Source organism: Xyrauchen texanus, chromosome 3 (assembly GCF_025860055.1).
Source record: "Xyrauchen texanus isolate HMW12.3.18 chromosome 3, RBS_HiC_50CHRs, whole genome shotgun sequence".
Taxonomy (NCBI): domain Eukaryota; kingdom Metazoa; phylum Chordata; class Actinopteri; order Cypriniformes; family Catostomidae; genus Xyrauchen; species Xyrauchen texanus.
The window spans coordinates 60,751,800-60,764,576 of NC_068278.1; the positions used below are offsets into that span (position 1 = coordinate 60,751,800).

General features: G+C 35.0%; 1 protein-coding gene and 1 long non-coding RNA gene across 8 annotated transcripts in view; one reads left to right on the forward strand and one right to left on the reverse strand.

Moving 5' to 3' along the window:
- Positions 1 to 12,777, forward strand: part of rnf170 (ring finger protein 170) — a 27,034-nt gene that overhangs the window by 477 nt on the left and 13,780 nt on the right. For both annotated transcript variants that reach the window (XM_052100922.1, XM_052100915.1), the window contains exons 2-3: positions 8,992 to 9,139; positions 9,217 to 9,292. In XM_052100922.1, the coding sequence (XP_051956882.1) occupies positions 9,018 to 9,139; positions 9,217 to 9,292 (198 nt within the window). In that variant the 5' untranslated portion in view covers positions 8,992 to 9,017. The remainder of the gene's footprint in view (positions 1 to 8,991; positions 9,140 to 9,216; positions 9,293 to 12,777) is intronic.
- The window catches only part of LOC127625703 (uncharacterized), a 5,141-nt gene continuing 3,716 nt past the window's right edge, over positions 11,353 to 12,777 (reverse strand). For 3 of the 6 annotated variants that reach the window (XR_007968349.1, XR_007968348.1, XR_007968342.1), the window contains one exon: positions 11,353 to 12,571. This is a non-coding gene — a long non-coding RNA (uncharacterized LOC127625703). Of the gene's footprint in view, positions 12,658 to 12,777 lie in introns of all 6 variants that reach the window. The other 3 variants (XR_007968347.1, XR_007968351.1, XR_007968350.1) reach the window with 3 other exon arrangements.

A 12,777-nucleotide genomic window follows, 5' to 3' on the forward strand; every position in this document is an offset into this window, starting at 1 on the left:
TGTGTTATGGTCATCATTAATAACTCTGGTTGTGTTGTGTTTAGTTGTGTTATTGTCATCATTAATAACTCTGGTTGTGTTGTGTTTAGTTGTGTTATTGTCATCATTAATAACTCTGGTTGTGTTGTGTTTAGTTGTGTTATGGTCATCATTAATAACGCTGGTTGTGTTGTGTTTAGTTGTGTTATGGTCATCATTAATAACTCTGGTTGTGTTGTGTTTAGTTGTGTTATTGTCATCATTAATAACTCTGGTTGTGTTGTGTTTAGTTGTGTTATTGTCATCATTAATAACTCTGGTTGTGTTGTGTTTAGTTGTGTTATTGTCATCATTAATAACTCTGGTTGTGTTGTGTTTAGTTGTGTTATTGTCATCATTAATAACTCTGGTTGTGTTGTGTTTAGTTGTGTTATGGTCATCATTAATAACTCTGGTTGTGTTGTGTTTAGTTGTGTTATGGTCATCATTAATAACACTGGTTGTGTTGTGTTTAGTTGTGTTATTGTCATCATTAATAACTCTGGTTGTGTTGTGTTTAGTTGTGTTATTGTCATCATTAATAACTGCTGGTTGTGTTGTGTTTAGTTGTGTTATGGTCATCATTAATAACTCTGGTTGTGTTGTGTTTAGTTGTGTTATTGTCATCATTAATAACTCTGGTTGTGTTGTGTTTAGTTGTGTTATTGTCATCATTAATAACTCTGGTTGTGTTGTGTTTAGTTGTGTTATGGTCATCATTAATAACTCTGGTTGTGTTGTGTTTAGTTGTGTTATGGTCATCATTAATAACTCTGGTTGTGTTGTGTTTTAGTTGTGTTATGTGTCATCATTAATAACTCTGGTTGTGTTGTGTTTAGTTGTGTTATGGTCATCATTAATAACTCTGGTTGTGTTGTGTTTAGTTGTGTTATTGTCATCATTAATAACTCTGGTTGTGTTGTGTTTAGTTGTGTTATGGTCATCATTAATAACTCTGGTTGTGTTGTGTTTAGTTGTGTTATTGTCATCATTAATAACTCTGGTTGTGTTGTGTTTAGTTGTGTTATGGTCATCATTAATAACTCTGGTTGTGTTGTGTGTAGTTGTGTTATGGTCATCATTAATAACTCTGGTTGTGTTGTGTTTAGTTGTGTTATGGTCATCATTAATAACACTGGTTGTGTTGTGTTTAGTTGTGTTATGGTCATCATTAATAACACTGGTTGTGTTGTGTTTAGTTGTGTTGTGGTCATCATTAATAACTCTGGTTGTGTTGTGTTTAGTTGTGTTATTGTCATCATTAATAACTCTGGTTGTGTTGTGTTTAGTTGTGTTATTGTCATCATTAATAACACTGGTTGTGTTGTGTTTAGTTGTGTTATAGTCATCATTAATAACTGGTTGTGTTGTGTTTAGTTGTGTTATTGTCATCATTAATAACTCTGGTTGTGTTGTGTTTAGTTGTGTTATTGTCATCATTAATAACACTGGTTGTGTTGTGTTTAGTTGTGTTATGGTCATCATTAATAACACTGGTTGTGTTGTGTTTAGTTGTGTTATTGTCATCATTAATAACGCTGGTTGTGTTGTGTTTAGTTGTGTTATTGTCATCATTAATAACTCTGGTTGTGTTGTGTTTAGTTGTGTTATTGTCATCATTAATAACTCTGGTTGTGTTGTGTTTAGTTGTGTTATTGTCATCATTAATAACACTGGTTGTGTTGTGTTTAGTTGTGTTATGGTCATCATTAATAACACTGGTTGTGTTGTGTTTAGTTGTGTTATGGTCATCATTAATAACTCTGGTTGTGTTGTGTTTAGTTGTGTTATGGTCATCATTAATAACTCTGGTTGTGTTGTGTTTAGTTGTGTTATTGTCATCATTAATAACTCTGGTTGTGTTGTGTTTAGTTGTGTTATTGTCATCATTAATAACACTGGTTGTGTTGTGTTTAGTTGTGTTATTGTCATCATTAATAACTCTGGTTGTGTTGTGTTTAGTTGTGTTATGGTCATCATTAATAACTCTGGTTGTGTTGTGTTTAGTTGTGTTATTGTCATCATTAATAACTCTGGTTGTGTTGTGTTTGAGTTGTGTTATTGTCATCATTAATAACTCTGGTTGTGTTGTGTTTAGTTGTGTTATTGTCATCATTAATAACTCTGGTTGTGTTGTGTTTAGTTGTGTTATTGTCATCATTAATAACTCTGGTTGTGTTGTGTTTAGTTGTGTTATTGTCATCATTAATAACTCTGGTTTGTGTTGTGTTTAGTTGTGTTATTGTCATCATTAATAACTCTGGTTGTGTTGTGTTGTAGTTGTGTTATTGTCATCATTAATAACTCTGGTTGTGTTGTGTTTAGTTGTGTTATTGTCATCATTAATAACTCTGGTTGTGTTGTGTTTAGTTGTGTTATTGGTCATCATTAATAACACTGGTTGTGTTGTGTGTAGTTGTGTTATTGTCATCATTAATAACTCTGGTTGTGTTGTGTTTAGTTGTGTTATGGTCATCATTAATAACACTGGTTGTGTTGTGTGTAGTTGTGTTATTGTCATCATTAATAACGCTGGTTGTGTTGTGTTTGGTTATGTTATGGTCATCATTAATACGCTGGTTGTGTTGTGTTTAGTTGTGTTATTGTCATCATTAATAACTCTGGTTGTGTTGTGTTTAGTTGTGATTATTGTCATCATTAATAACTCTGGTTGTGTTGTGTTTAGTTGTGTTATTGTCATCATTAATAACTCTGGTTGTGTTGTGTGTTAGTTGTGTTATTGTCATCATTAATAACTCTGGTTGTGTTGTGTTTAGTTGTGTTATTGTCATCATTAATAACTCTGGTTGTGTTGTGTTTAGTTGTGTTATTGTCATCATTAATAACTCTGGTTGTGTTGTGTTTAGTTGTGTTATTGTCATCATTAATAACTCTGGTTGTGTTGTGTTTAGTTGTGTTATGGTCATCATTAATAACTCTGGTTGTGTTGTGTTTAGTTGTGTTATTGTCATCATTAATAACTCTGGTTGTGTTGTGTTTAGTTGTGTTATGGTCATCATTAATAACTCTGGTTGTGTTGTGTTTAGTTGTGTTATTGTCATCATTAATAACTCTGGTTGTGTTGTGTAGTTGTGTTATGGTCATCATTAATAGCTGGTTGTGTTGTGTAGTTGTGTTATGGTCATCATTAATAACGCTGGTTGTGTTGTGTGTAGTTGTGTTATGGTCATCATTAATAACACTGGTTGTGTTGTGTGTAGTTGTGTTATGGTCATCATTAATAACGCTGGTTGTGTTGTGTTTAGTTGTGTTATGGTCATCATTAATAACGCTGGTTGTGTTGTGTTTAGTTGTGTTATGGTCATCATTAATAACTCTGGTTGTGTTGTGTGTAGTTGTGTTATGGTCATCATTAATAACGCTGGTTGTGTTGTGTGTAGTTGTGTTATGGTCATCATTAATAACACTGGTTGTGTTGTATGAGTTGTTATGGTCATCATTAACGCTGGTTGTGTTGTGTTTAGTTGTGTTATGGTCATCATTAATAACTCTGGTTGTGTTGTGTTTAGTTGTGTTATGGTCATCATTAATAACTCTGGTTGTGTTGTGTGTAGTTGTGTTATGGTCATCATTAATAACGCTGGTTGTGTTGTGTGTAGTTGTGTTATGGTCATCATTAATAACGCTGGTTGTGTTGTGTTTAGTTGTGTTATGGTCATCATTAATAACTCTGGTTGTGTTGTGTGTAGTTGTGTTATGGTCATCATTAATAACACTGGTTGTGTTGTGTGTAGTTGTGTTATGGTCATCATTAATAACTCTGGTTGTGTTGTGTGTAGTTGTGTTATGGTCATCATTAATAACGCTGGTTGTGTTGTGTGTAGTTGTGTTATGGTCATCATTAATAACACTGGTTGTGTTGTGTGTAGTTGTGTTATGGTCATCATTAATAACGCTGGTTGTGTTGTGTTTAGTTGTGTTATGGTCATCATTAATAACGCTGGTTGTGTTGTGTTTAGTTGTGTTATGGTCATCATTAATAACGCTGGTTGTGTTGTGTTTAGTTGTGTTATGGTCATCATTAATAACACTGGTTGTGTTGTGTTTAGTTGTGTTATTGTCATCATTAATAACTCTGGTTGTGTTGTGTTTAGTTGTGTTATGGTCATCATTAATAACACTGGTTGTGTTGTGTGTAGTTGTGTTATGGTCATCATTAATAACGCTGGTTGTGTTGTGTTTAGTTGTGTTATGGTCATCATTAATAACACTGGTTGTGTTGTGTTTAGTTGTGTTATTGTCATCATTAATAACACTGGTTGTGTTGTGTGTAGTTGTGTTATGGTCATCATTAATAACGCTGGTTGTGTTGTGTTTAGTTGTGTTATTGTCATCATTAATAACTCTGGTTGTGTTGTGTTTAGTTGTGTTATGGTCATCATTAATAACTCTGGTTGTGTTGTGTTTAGTTGTGTTATGGTCATCATTAATAACACTGGTTGTGTTGTGTTTAGTTGTGTTATGGTCATCATTAATAACACTGGTTGTGTTGTGTTTAGTTGTGTTATTGTCATCATTAATAACTCTGGTTGTGTTGTGTTTAGTTGTGTTATGGTCATCATTAATAACTCTGGTTGTGTTGTGTTTAGTTGTGTTATTGTCATCATTATTAACTCTGGTTGTGTTGTGTTTAGTTGTGTTATAGTCATCATTAATAACTCTGGTTGTGTTGTGTTTAGTTGTGTTATGGTCATCATTAATAACTCTGGTTGTGTTGTGTTTAGTTGTGTTATTGTCATCATTAATAACTCTGGTTGTGTTGTGTTTAGTTGTGTTATGGTCATCATTAATAACTCTGGTTGTGTTGTGTTTAGTTGTGTTATTGTCATCATTAATAACTCTGGTTGTGTTGTGTGTAGTTGTGTTATGGTCATCATTAATAACGCTGGTTGTGTTGTGTGTAGTTGTGTTATGGTCATCATTAATAACACTGGTTGTGTTGTGTGTAGTTGTGTTATGGTCATCATTAATAACGCTGGTTGTGTTGTGTTTAGTTGTGTTATGGTCATCATTAATAACGCTGGTTGTGTTGTGTTTAGTTGTGTTATGGTCATCATTAATAACGCTGGTTGTGTTGTGTTTAGTTGTGTTATGGTCATCATTAATAACACTGGTTGTGTTGTGTTTAGTTGTGTTATTGTCATCATTAATAACTCTGGTTGTGTTGTGTTTAGTTGTGTTATGGTCATCATTAATAACACTGGTTGTGTTGTGTGTAGTTGTGTTATGGTCATCATTAATAACGCTGGTTGTGTTGTGTTTAGTTGTGTTATGGTCATCATTAATAACACTGGTTGTGTTGTGTTTAGTTGTGTTATTGTCATCATTAATAACACTGGTTGTGTTGTGTGTAGTTGTGTTATGGTCATCATTAATAACGCTGGTTGTGTTGTGTGTAGTTGTGTTATGGTCATCATTAATAACACTGGTTGTGTTGTGTGTAGTTGTGTTATGGTCATCATTAATAACGCTGGTTGTGTTGTGTTTAGTTGTGTTATGGTCATCATTAATAACGCTGGTTGTGTTGTGTGTAGTTGTGTTATGGTCATCATTAATAACGCTGGTTGTGTTGTGTTTAGTTGTGTTATGGTCATCATTAATAACGCTGGTTGTGTTGTGTGTAGTTGTGTTATGGTCATCATTAATAACTCTGGTTGTGTTGTGTTTAGTTGTGTTATTGTCATCATTAATAACTCTGGTTGTGTTGTGTTTAGTTGTGTTATGGTCATCATTAATAACTCTGGTTGTGTTGTGTTTAGTTGTGTTATGGTCATCATTAATAACACTGGTTGTGTTGTGTTTAGTTGTGTTATTGTCATCATTAATAACTCTGGTTGTGTTGTGTTTAGTTGTGTTATGGTCATCATTAATAACTCTGGTTGTGTTGTGTTTAGTTGTGTTATGGTCATCATTAATAACTCTGGTTGTGTTGTGTTTAGTTGTGTTATGGTCATCATTAATAACGCTGGTTGTGTTGTGTTTAGTTGTGTTATTGTCATCATTAATAACTCTGGTTGTGTTGTGTTTAGTTGTGTTATGGTCATCATTAATAACTCTGGTTGTGTTGTGTTTAGTTGTGTTATGGTCATCATTAATAACTCTGGTTGTGTTGTGTTTAGTTGTGTTATGGTCATCATTAATAACTCTGGTTGTGTTGTGTTTAGTTGTGTTATTGTCATCATTAATAACTCTGGTTGTGTTGTGTTTAGTTGTGTTATGGTCATCATTAATAACACTGGTTGTGTTGTGTTTAGTTGTGTTATTGTCATCATTAATAACTCTGGTTGTGTTGTGTTTAGTTGTGTTATGGTCATCATTAATAACTCTGGTTGTGTTGTGTTTAGTTGTGTTATTGTCATCATTAATAACACTGGTTGTGTTGTGTTTAGTTGTGTTATTGTCATCATTAATAACTCTGGTTGTGTTGTGTTTAGTTGTGTTATTGTCATCATTAATAACTCTGGTTGTGTTGTGTTTAGTTGTGTTATGGTCATCATTAATAACTCTGGTTGTGTTGTGTTTAGTTGTGTTATTGTCATCATTAATAACTCTGGTTGTGTTGTGTTTAGTTGTGTTATTGTCATCATTAATAACTCTGGTTGTGTTGTGTTTAGTTGTGTTATTGTCATCATTAATAACTCTGGTTGTGTTGTGTTTAGTTGTGTTATTGTCATCATTAATAACTCTGGTTGTGTTGTGTTTAGTTGTGTTATGGTCATCATTAATAACTCTGGTTGTGTTGTGTTTAGTTGTGTTATTGTCATCATTAATAACTGGTTGTGTTGTGTTTAGTTGTGTTATGGTCATCATTAATAACACTGGTTGTGTTGTGTTTAGTTGTGTTATTGTCATCATTAATAACTCTGGTTGTGTTGTGTTTAGTTGTGTTATGGTCATCATTAATAACTCTGGTTGTGTTGTGTTTAGTTGTGTTATTGTCATCATTAATAACTCTGGTTGTGTTGTGTTTAGTTGTGTTATGGTCATCATTAATAACACTGGTTGTGTTGTGTTTAGTTGTGTTATTGTCATCATTAATAACTCTGGTTGTGTTGTGTTTAGTTGTGTTATGGTCATCATTAATAACTCTGGTTGTGTTGTGTTTAGTTGTGTTATTGTCATCATTATTAACTCTGGTTGTGTTGTGTTTAGTTGTGTTATGGTCATCATTAATAACGCTGGTTGTGTTGTGTTTAGTTGTGTTATTGTCATCATTAATAACTCTGGTTGTGTTGTGTTTAGTTGTGTTATGGTCATCATTAATAACTCTGGTTGTGTTGTGTTTAGTTGTGTTATGGTCATCATTAATAACTCTGGTTGTGTTGTGTTTAGTTGTGTTATGGTCATCATTAATAACTCTGGTTGTGTTGTGTTTAGTTGTGTTATGGTCATCATTAATAACTCTGGTTGTGTTGTGTTTAGTTGTGTTATGGTCATCATTAATAACTCTGGTTGTGTTGTGTTTAGTTGTGTTATTGTCATCATTAATAACTCTGGTTGTGTTGTGTTTAGTTGTGTTATGGTCATCATTAATAACTCTGGTTGTGTTGTGTTTAGTTGTGTTATGGTCATCATTAATAACTCTGGTTGTGTTGTGTTTAGTTGTGTTATGGTCATCATTAATAACTCTGGTTGTGTTGTGTTTAGTTGTGTTATGGTCATCATTAATAACTCTGGTTGTGTTGTGTTTAGTTGTGTTATGGTCATCATTAATAACTCTGGTTGTGTTGTGTGTAGTTGTGTTATGGTCATCATTAATAACGCTGGTTGTGTTGTGTTTAGTTGTGTTATGGTCATCATTAATAACTCTGGTTGTGTTGTGTTTAGTTGTGTTATGGTCATCATTAATAACTCTGGTTGTGTTGTGTTTAGTTGTGTTATGGTCATCATTAATAACACTGGTTGTGTTGTGTTTAGTTGTGTTATTGTCATCATTAATAACTCTGGTTGTGTTGTGTTTAGTTGTGTTATTGTCATCATTAATAACACTGGTTGTGTTGTGTTTAGTTGTGTTATTGTCATCATTAATAACTCTGGTTGTGTTGTGTTTAGTTGTGTTATGGTCATCATTAATAACACTGGTTGTGTTGTGTTTAGTTGTGTTATTGTCATCATTAATAACTCTGGTTGTGTTGTGTTTAGTTGTGTTATGGTCATCATTAATAACTCTGGTTGTGTTGTGTTTAGTTGTGTTATGGTCATCATTAATAACTCTGGTTGTGTTGTGTTTAGTTGTGTTATTGTCATCATTAATAACTCTGGTTGTGTTGTGTTTAGTTGTGTTATGGTCATCATTAATAACTCTGGTTGTGTTGTGTTTAGTTGTGTTATGGTCATCATTAATAACTCTGGTTGTGTTGTGTTTAGTTGTGTTATGGTCATCATTAATAACACTGGTTGTGTTGTGTTTAGTTGTGTTATTGTCATCATTAATAACTCTGGTTGTGTTGTGTTTAGTTGTGTTATTGTCATCATTAATAACACTGGTTGTGTTGTGTTTAGTTGTGTTATTGTCATCATTAATAACTCTGGTTGTGTTGTGTTTAGTTGTGTTATTGTCATCATTAATAACACTGGTTGTGTTGTGTTTAGTTGTGTTATGGTCATCATTAATAACTCTGGTTGTGTTGTGTGTAGTTGTGTTATGGTCATCATTAATAACACTGGTTGTGTTGTGTTTAGTTGTGTTATTGTCATCATTAATAACTCTGGTTGTGTTGTGTTTAGTTGTGTTATTGTCATCATTAATAACACTGGTTGTGTTGTGTTTAGTTGTGTTATTGTCATCATTAATAACTCTGGTTGTGTTGTGTTTAGTTGTGTTATTGTCATCATTAATAACACTGGTTGTGTTGTGTTTAGTTGTGTTATGGTCATCATTAATAACTCTGGTTGTGTTGTGTGTAGTTGTGTTATGGTCATCATTAATAACTCTGGTTGTGTTGTGTGTAGTTGTGTTGTGGCTATGATCAGGTGTAATGGAAGGCAGTGCTTTGACTGCAGATGAAGACTCTCTCATTGAAGGTGTTAGTGACCCTGTTCTGCTGGTTCTGGTGCTCAGCATCACATTTCTGGCTGGACTCGCAGTGCTGCTGTGCAGGTGAGACACACACAATATACCCAGACATTATATTACTGTAAACAGCCGCACAGGCTTCATCTCGTCTTGTCTCTCAGGAATGAGCAGCAGAGGATTCACCCGGAGAATCAGGAGCATGTTCGTGTGGTCAGAGAGCAGCTTCAAACTGAGCAGGTTTGGATAAAGTAAATTATCACATTATCAAGTCAAGGGGCGTCATTAAGATTTTTGGGCCTTCTGACAACTCTGACAGCATTCTGGACCCCCTATCTTATCACAACCTGTACAAAAACAACTTTCCATTAAAATTATAATTATTAATTAACCGGATTGCAAATACTGTTGCAAAATAGACTCTAAAAAAACGAATTTGAGTTTGAAAAGTTAATTGAAATAATTTAAGGTGCTTAATAGAAATAACTACAATATATATACATTGTTAAGAAATATGTGAACCTTTGCCATCATCTTGTTTCTGCATTAATTGCTCATTAGATCTGATCTCAGCTTCATTAAAGTCACAATTATAGACACACACAATGTGCTTAATCTAACAACACACAAACAATTATATTGTTTCATGTCTTTATTGAACACACACCATTAAACATTCACAGTGCTGTGGAGAAAGTAAGTGACTCCTTGGAATCATAAACTCAGGACGTGATGGTAAACTGTCCATTGTGCCAGTGGATGGTATGTGCATGTTCATGCCTTGATGTTGAGAGTGGCGTGGGAGCTGTACCTCAGTCATGGGAAAGATGTACATTTCGGGACACATCATCAGTAATGTACCTTTGAATCAGGGGGTGTTTCGGCCTTTCAAAACTAGACACCCTCATCAAAGGTGGCCAGCTACAGGGTGATCAAACCTGAGCTTGTGTCCCATGCCCAATCATGAAAATTAGGACTATGCAAGGCAGGAGGCGTCCTCTTCCCTGAGTCAAGCATAAGGCTGACCGCATACCTTCAGCCTCCTCATGGAGGGTTGTGACCTGGGTTCTCAGGTGGATTTAATAACTGGTCGATCCTCCTTTGGCAGCAATAACCTCAATAAAGCCTTTCTGATAGATGCGGAATAAACCTGTGCAACGTTCAGAAGGAATTTCGGACCCTTATTCCATATTCTTAGGATGTCTTGAGGTCATTCCACAGCATCTCTATTGGGTTAAGGTCTGGGCTCTGACTGGGACACTCCAAAAGTGGATTTTCTTTTTGAAGTAATTCTGTAGTGGATTTACTTCAATGTTTAGGGTCCTTTTTCATTGTCCTTTTTCCCTCGATGATGGCAAGAGGTCCAGGCCTCGAAGCAGCAAATCAGACCCAAATCACAATGCCCCATCCACCATACTTCACAATGTTTTCATATTGGTATGCTGTGCCCTTTTTATACCATACATAGTGCTGCTGTTCTTCCCAAACAATTCAACCTTAGTTTGATCAGTACACAAAACATGTTCCCAGTAGTGTTGTGGAGGGTCAAGATGGTCTTTGGCAAACTTCAGGTGTGCAGGAATGTTTTTATTGGACAGCAGCGGCTTCCTTCATGATGTCCTGCCATGAACACCATACCTGTTTTATATTTTCTGTACAGAAGACTCTGTGGACAGATGAATATCTAACGGCCACTTCTAGAGAGAGTACCTATAGTACTAAATCATCTCCATTTATAGACAGTTTGTCTCACTGTGGACAGATGAATATCTAACGGCCACTTCTAGAGAGAGTACCTATAGTACTAAATCATCTCCATTTATAGACAGTTTGTCTAACTGTGGACAGATGAATATCTAACTGGCCACTTCTAGAGAGAGTACCTATAGTACTAAATCATCTCCATTTATAGACAGTTTGTCTAACTGTGGACAGATGAATATCTAACTGGCCACTTCTAGTGAGAGTACCTATAGTACTAAATCATCTCCATTTATAGACAGTTTGTCTAACTGTGCACAGATGAATATCTAACTGCCACTTCTAGAGAGAGTACCTATAGTACTAAATCATCTCCATTTATAGACAGTTTGTCTAACTGTGGACAGATGAATATCTAACGGCCACTTCTAGTGAGAGTACCTATAGTACTAAATCATCTCCATTTATAGACAGTTTGTCTAACTGTGGACAGATGAATATCTAACTGGCCACTTCTAGAGAGAGTACCTATAGTACTAAATCATCTCCATTTATAGACAGTTTGTCTAACTGTGGACAGATGAATATCTAACTGCCACTTCTAGTGAGAGTACCTATAGTACTAAATCATCTCCATTTATAGACAGTTTGTCTAACTGTGGACAGATGAATATCTAACGGCCACTTCTAGTGAGAGTACCTATAGTACTAAATCATCTCCATTTATAGACAGTTTGTCTAACTGTGGACAGATGAATATCTAACGGCCACTTCTAGTGAGAGTACCTATAGTACTAAATCATCTCCATTTATAGACAGTTTGTCTAACTGTGGGCAGATGAATATCTAACGGCCACTTCTAGTGAGAGTACCTATAGTACTAAATCATCTCCATTTATAGACAGTTTGTCTAACTGTGGACAGATGAATATCTAACGGCCACTTCTAGTGAGAGTACCTATAGTACTAAATCATCTCCATTTATAGACAGTTTGTCTAACTGTGGACAGATGAATATATAACGGCCACTTCTAGAGAGAGTACCTATAGTACTAAATCATCTCCATATATAGACAGTTTGTCTAACTGTGGACAGATTAATATCTAACGGCCACTTCTAGAGAGAGTACCTGTAGTACTAAATCATCTCCATTTATAGACAGTTTGTCTAACCGTGGACAGATGAATATCTAACGGCCACTTCTAGTGAGAGTACCTATAGTACTATATCATCTCCATATATAGACAGTTTGTCTAACTGTGGACAGATGAATATCTAACGGCCACTTCTAGTGAGAGTACCTATAGTACTAAATCATCTCCATTTATAGACAGTTTGTGTAACTGTGGACAGATGAATATCTAACGGCCACTTCTAGTGAGAGTACCTATAGTACTAAATCATCTCCGTTTATAGACAGTTTGTCTAACTGTGAACAGATGAATATCTAACGGCCACTTCTAGAGAGAGTACCTATAGTACTAAATCATCTCCATTTATAGACAGTTTGTCTAACTGTGGACAGATGAATATCTAACGGCCACTTCTATTGAGAGTACCTATAGTACTAAATCATCTCCATTTATAGACAGTTTGTCTAACCGTGGACAGATGAATATCTAACGGCCACTTCTAGTGAGAGTACCTATAGTACTATATCATCTCCATATATAGACAGTTTGTCTAACCGTGGACAGATGAATATCTAACGGCCACTTCTAGTGAGAGTACCTATAGTACTAAATCATCTCCATTTATAGACAGTTTGTGTAACTGTGGACAGATGAATATCTAACGGCCACTTCTAGTGAGAGTACCTATAGTACTAAATCATCTCCGTTTATAGACAGTTTGTCTAACTGTGAACAGATGAATATCTAACGGCCACTTCTAGAGAGAGTACCTATAGTACTAAATCATCTCCATTTATAGACAGTTTGTCTAACTGTGGACAGATGAATATCTAACGGCCACTTCTATTGAGAGTACCTATAGTACTAAATCATCTCCATTTATAGACAGT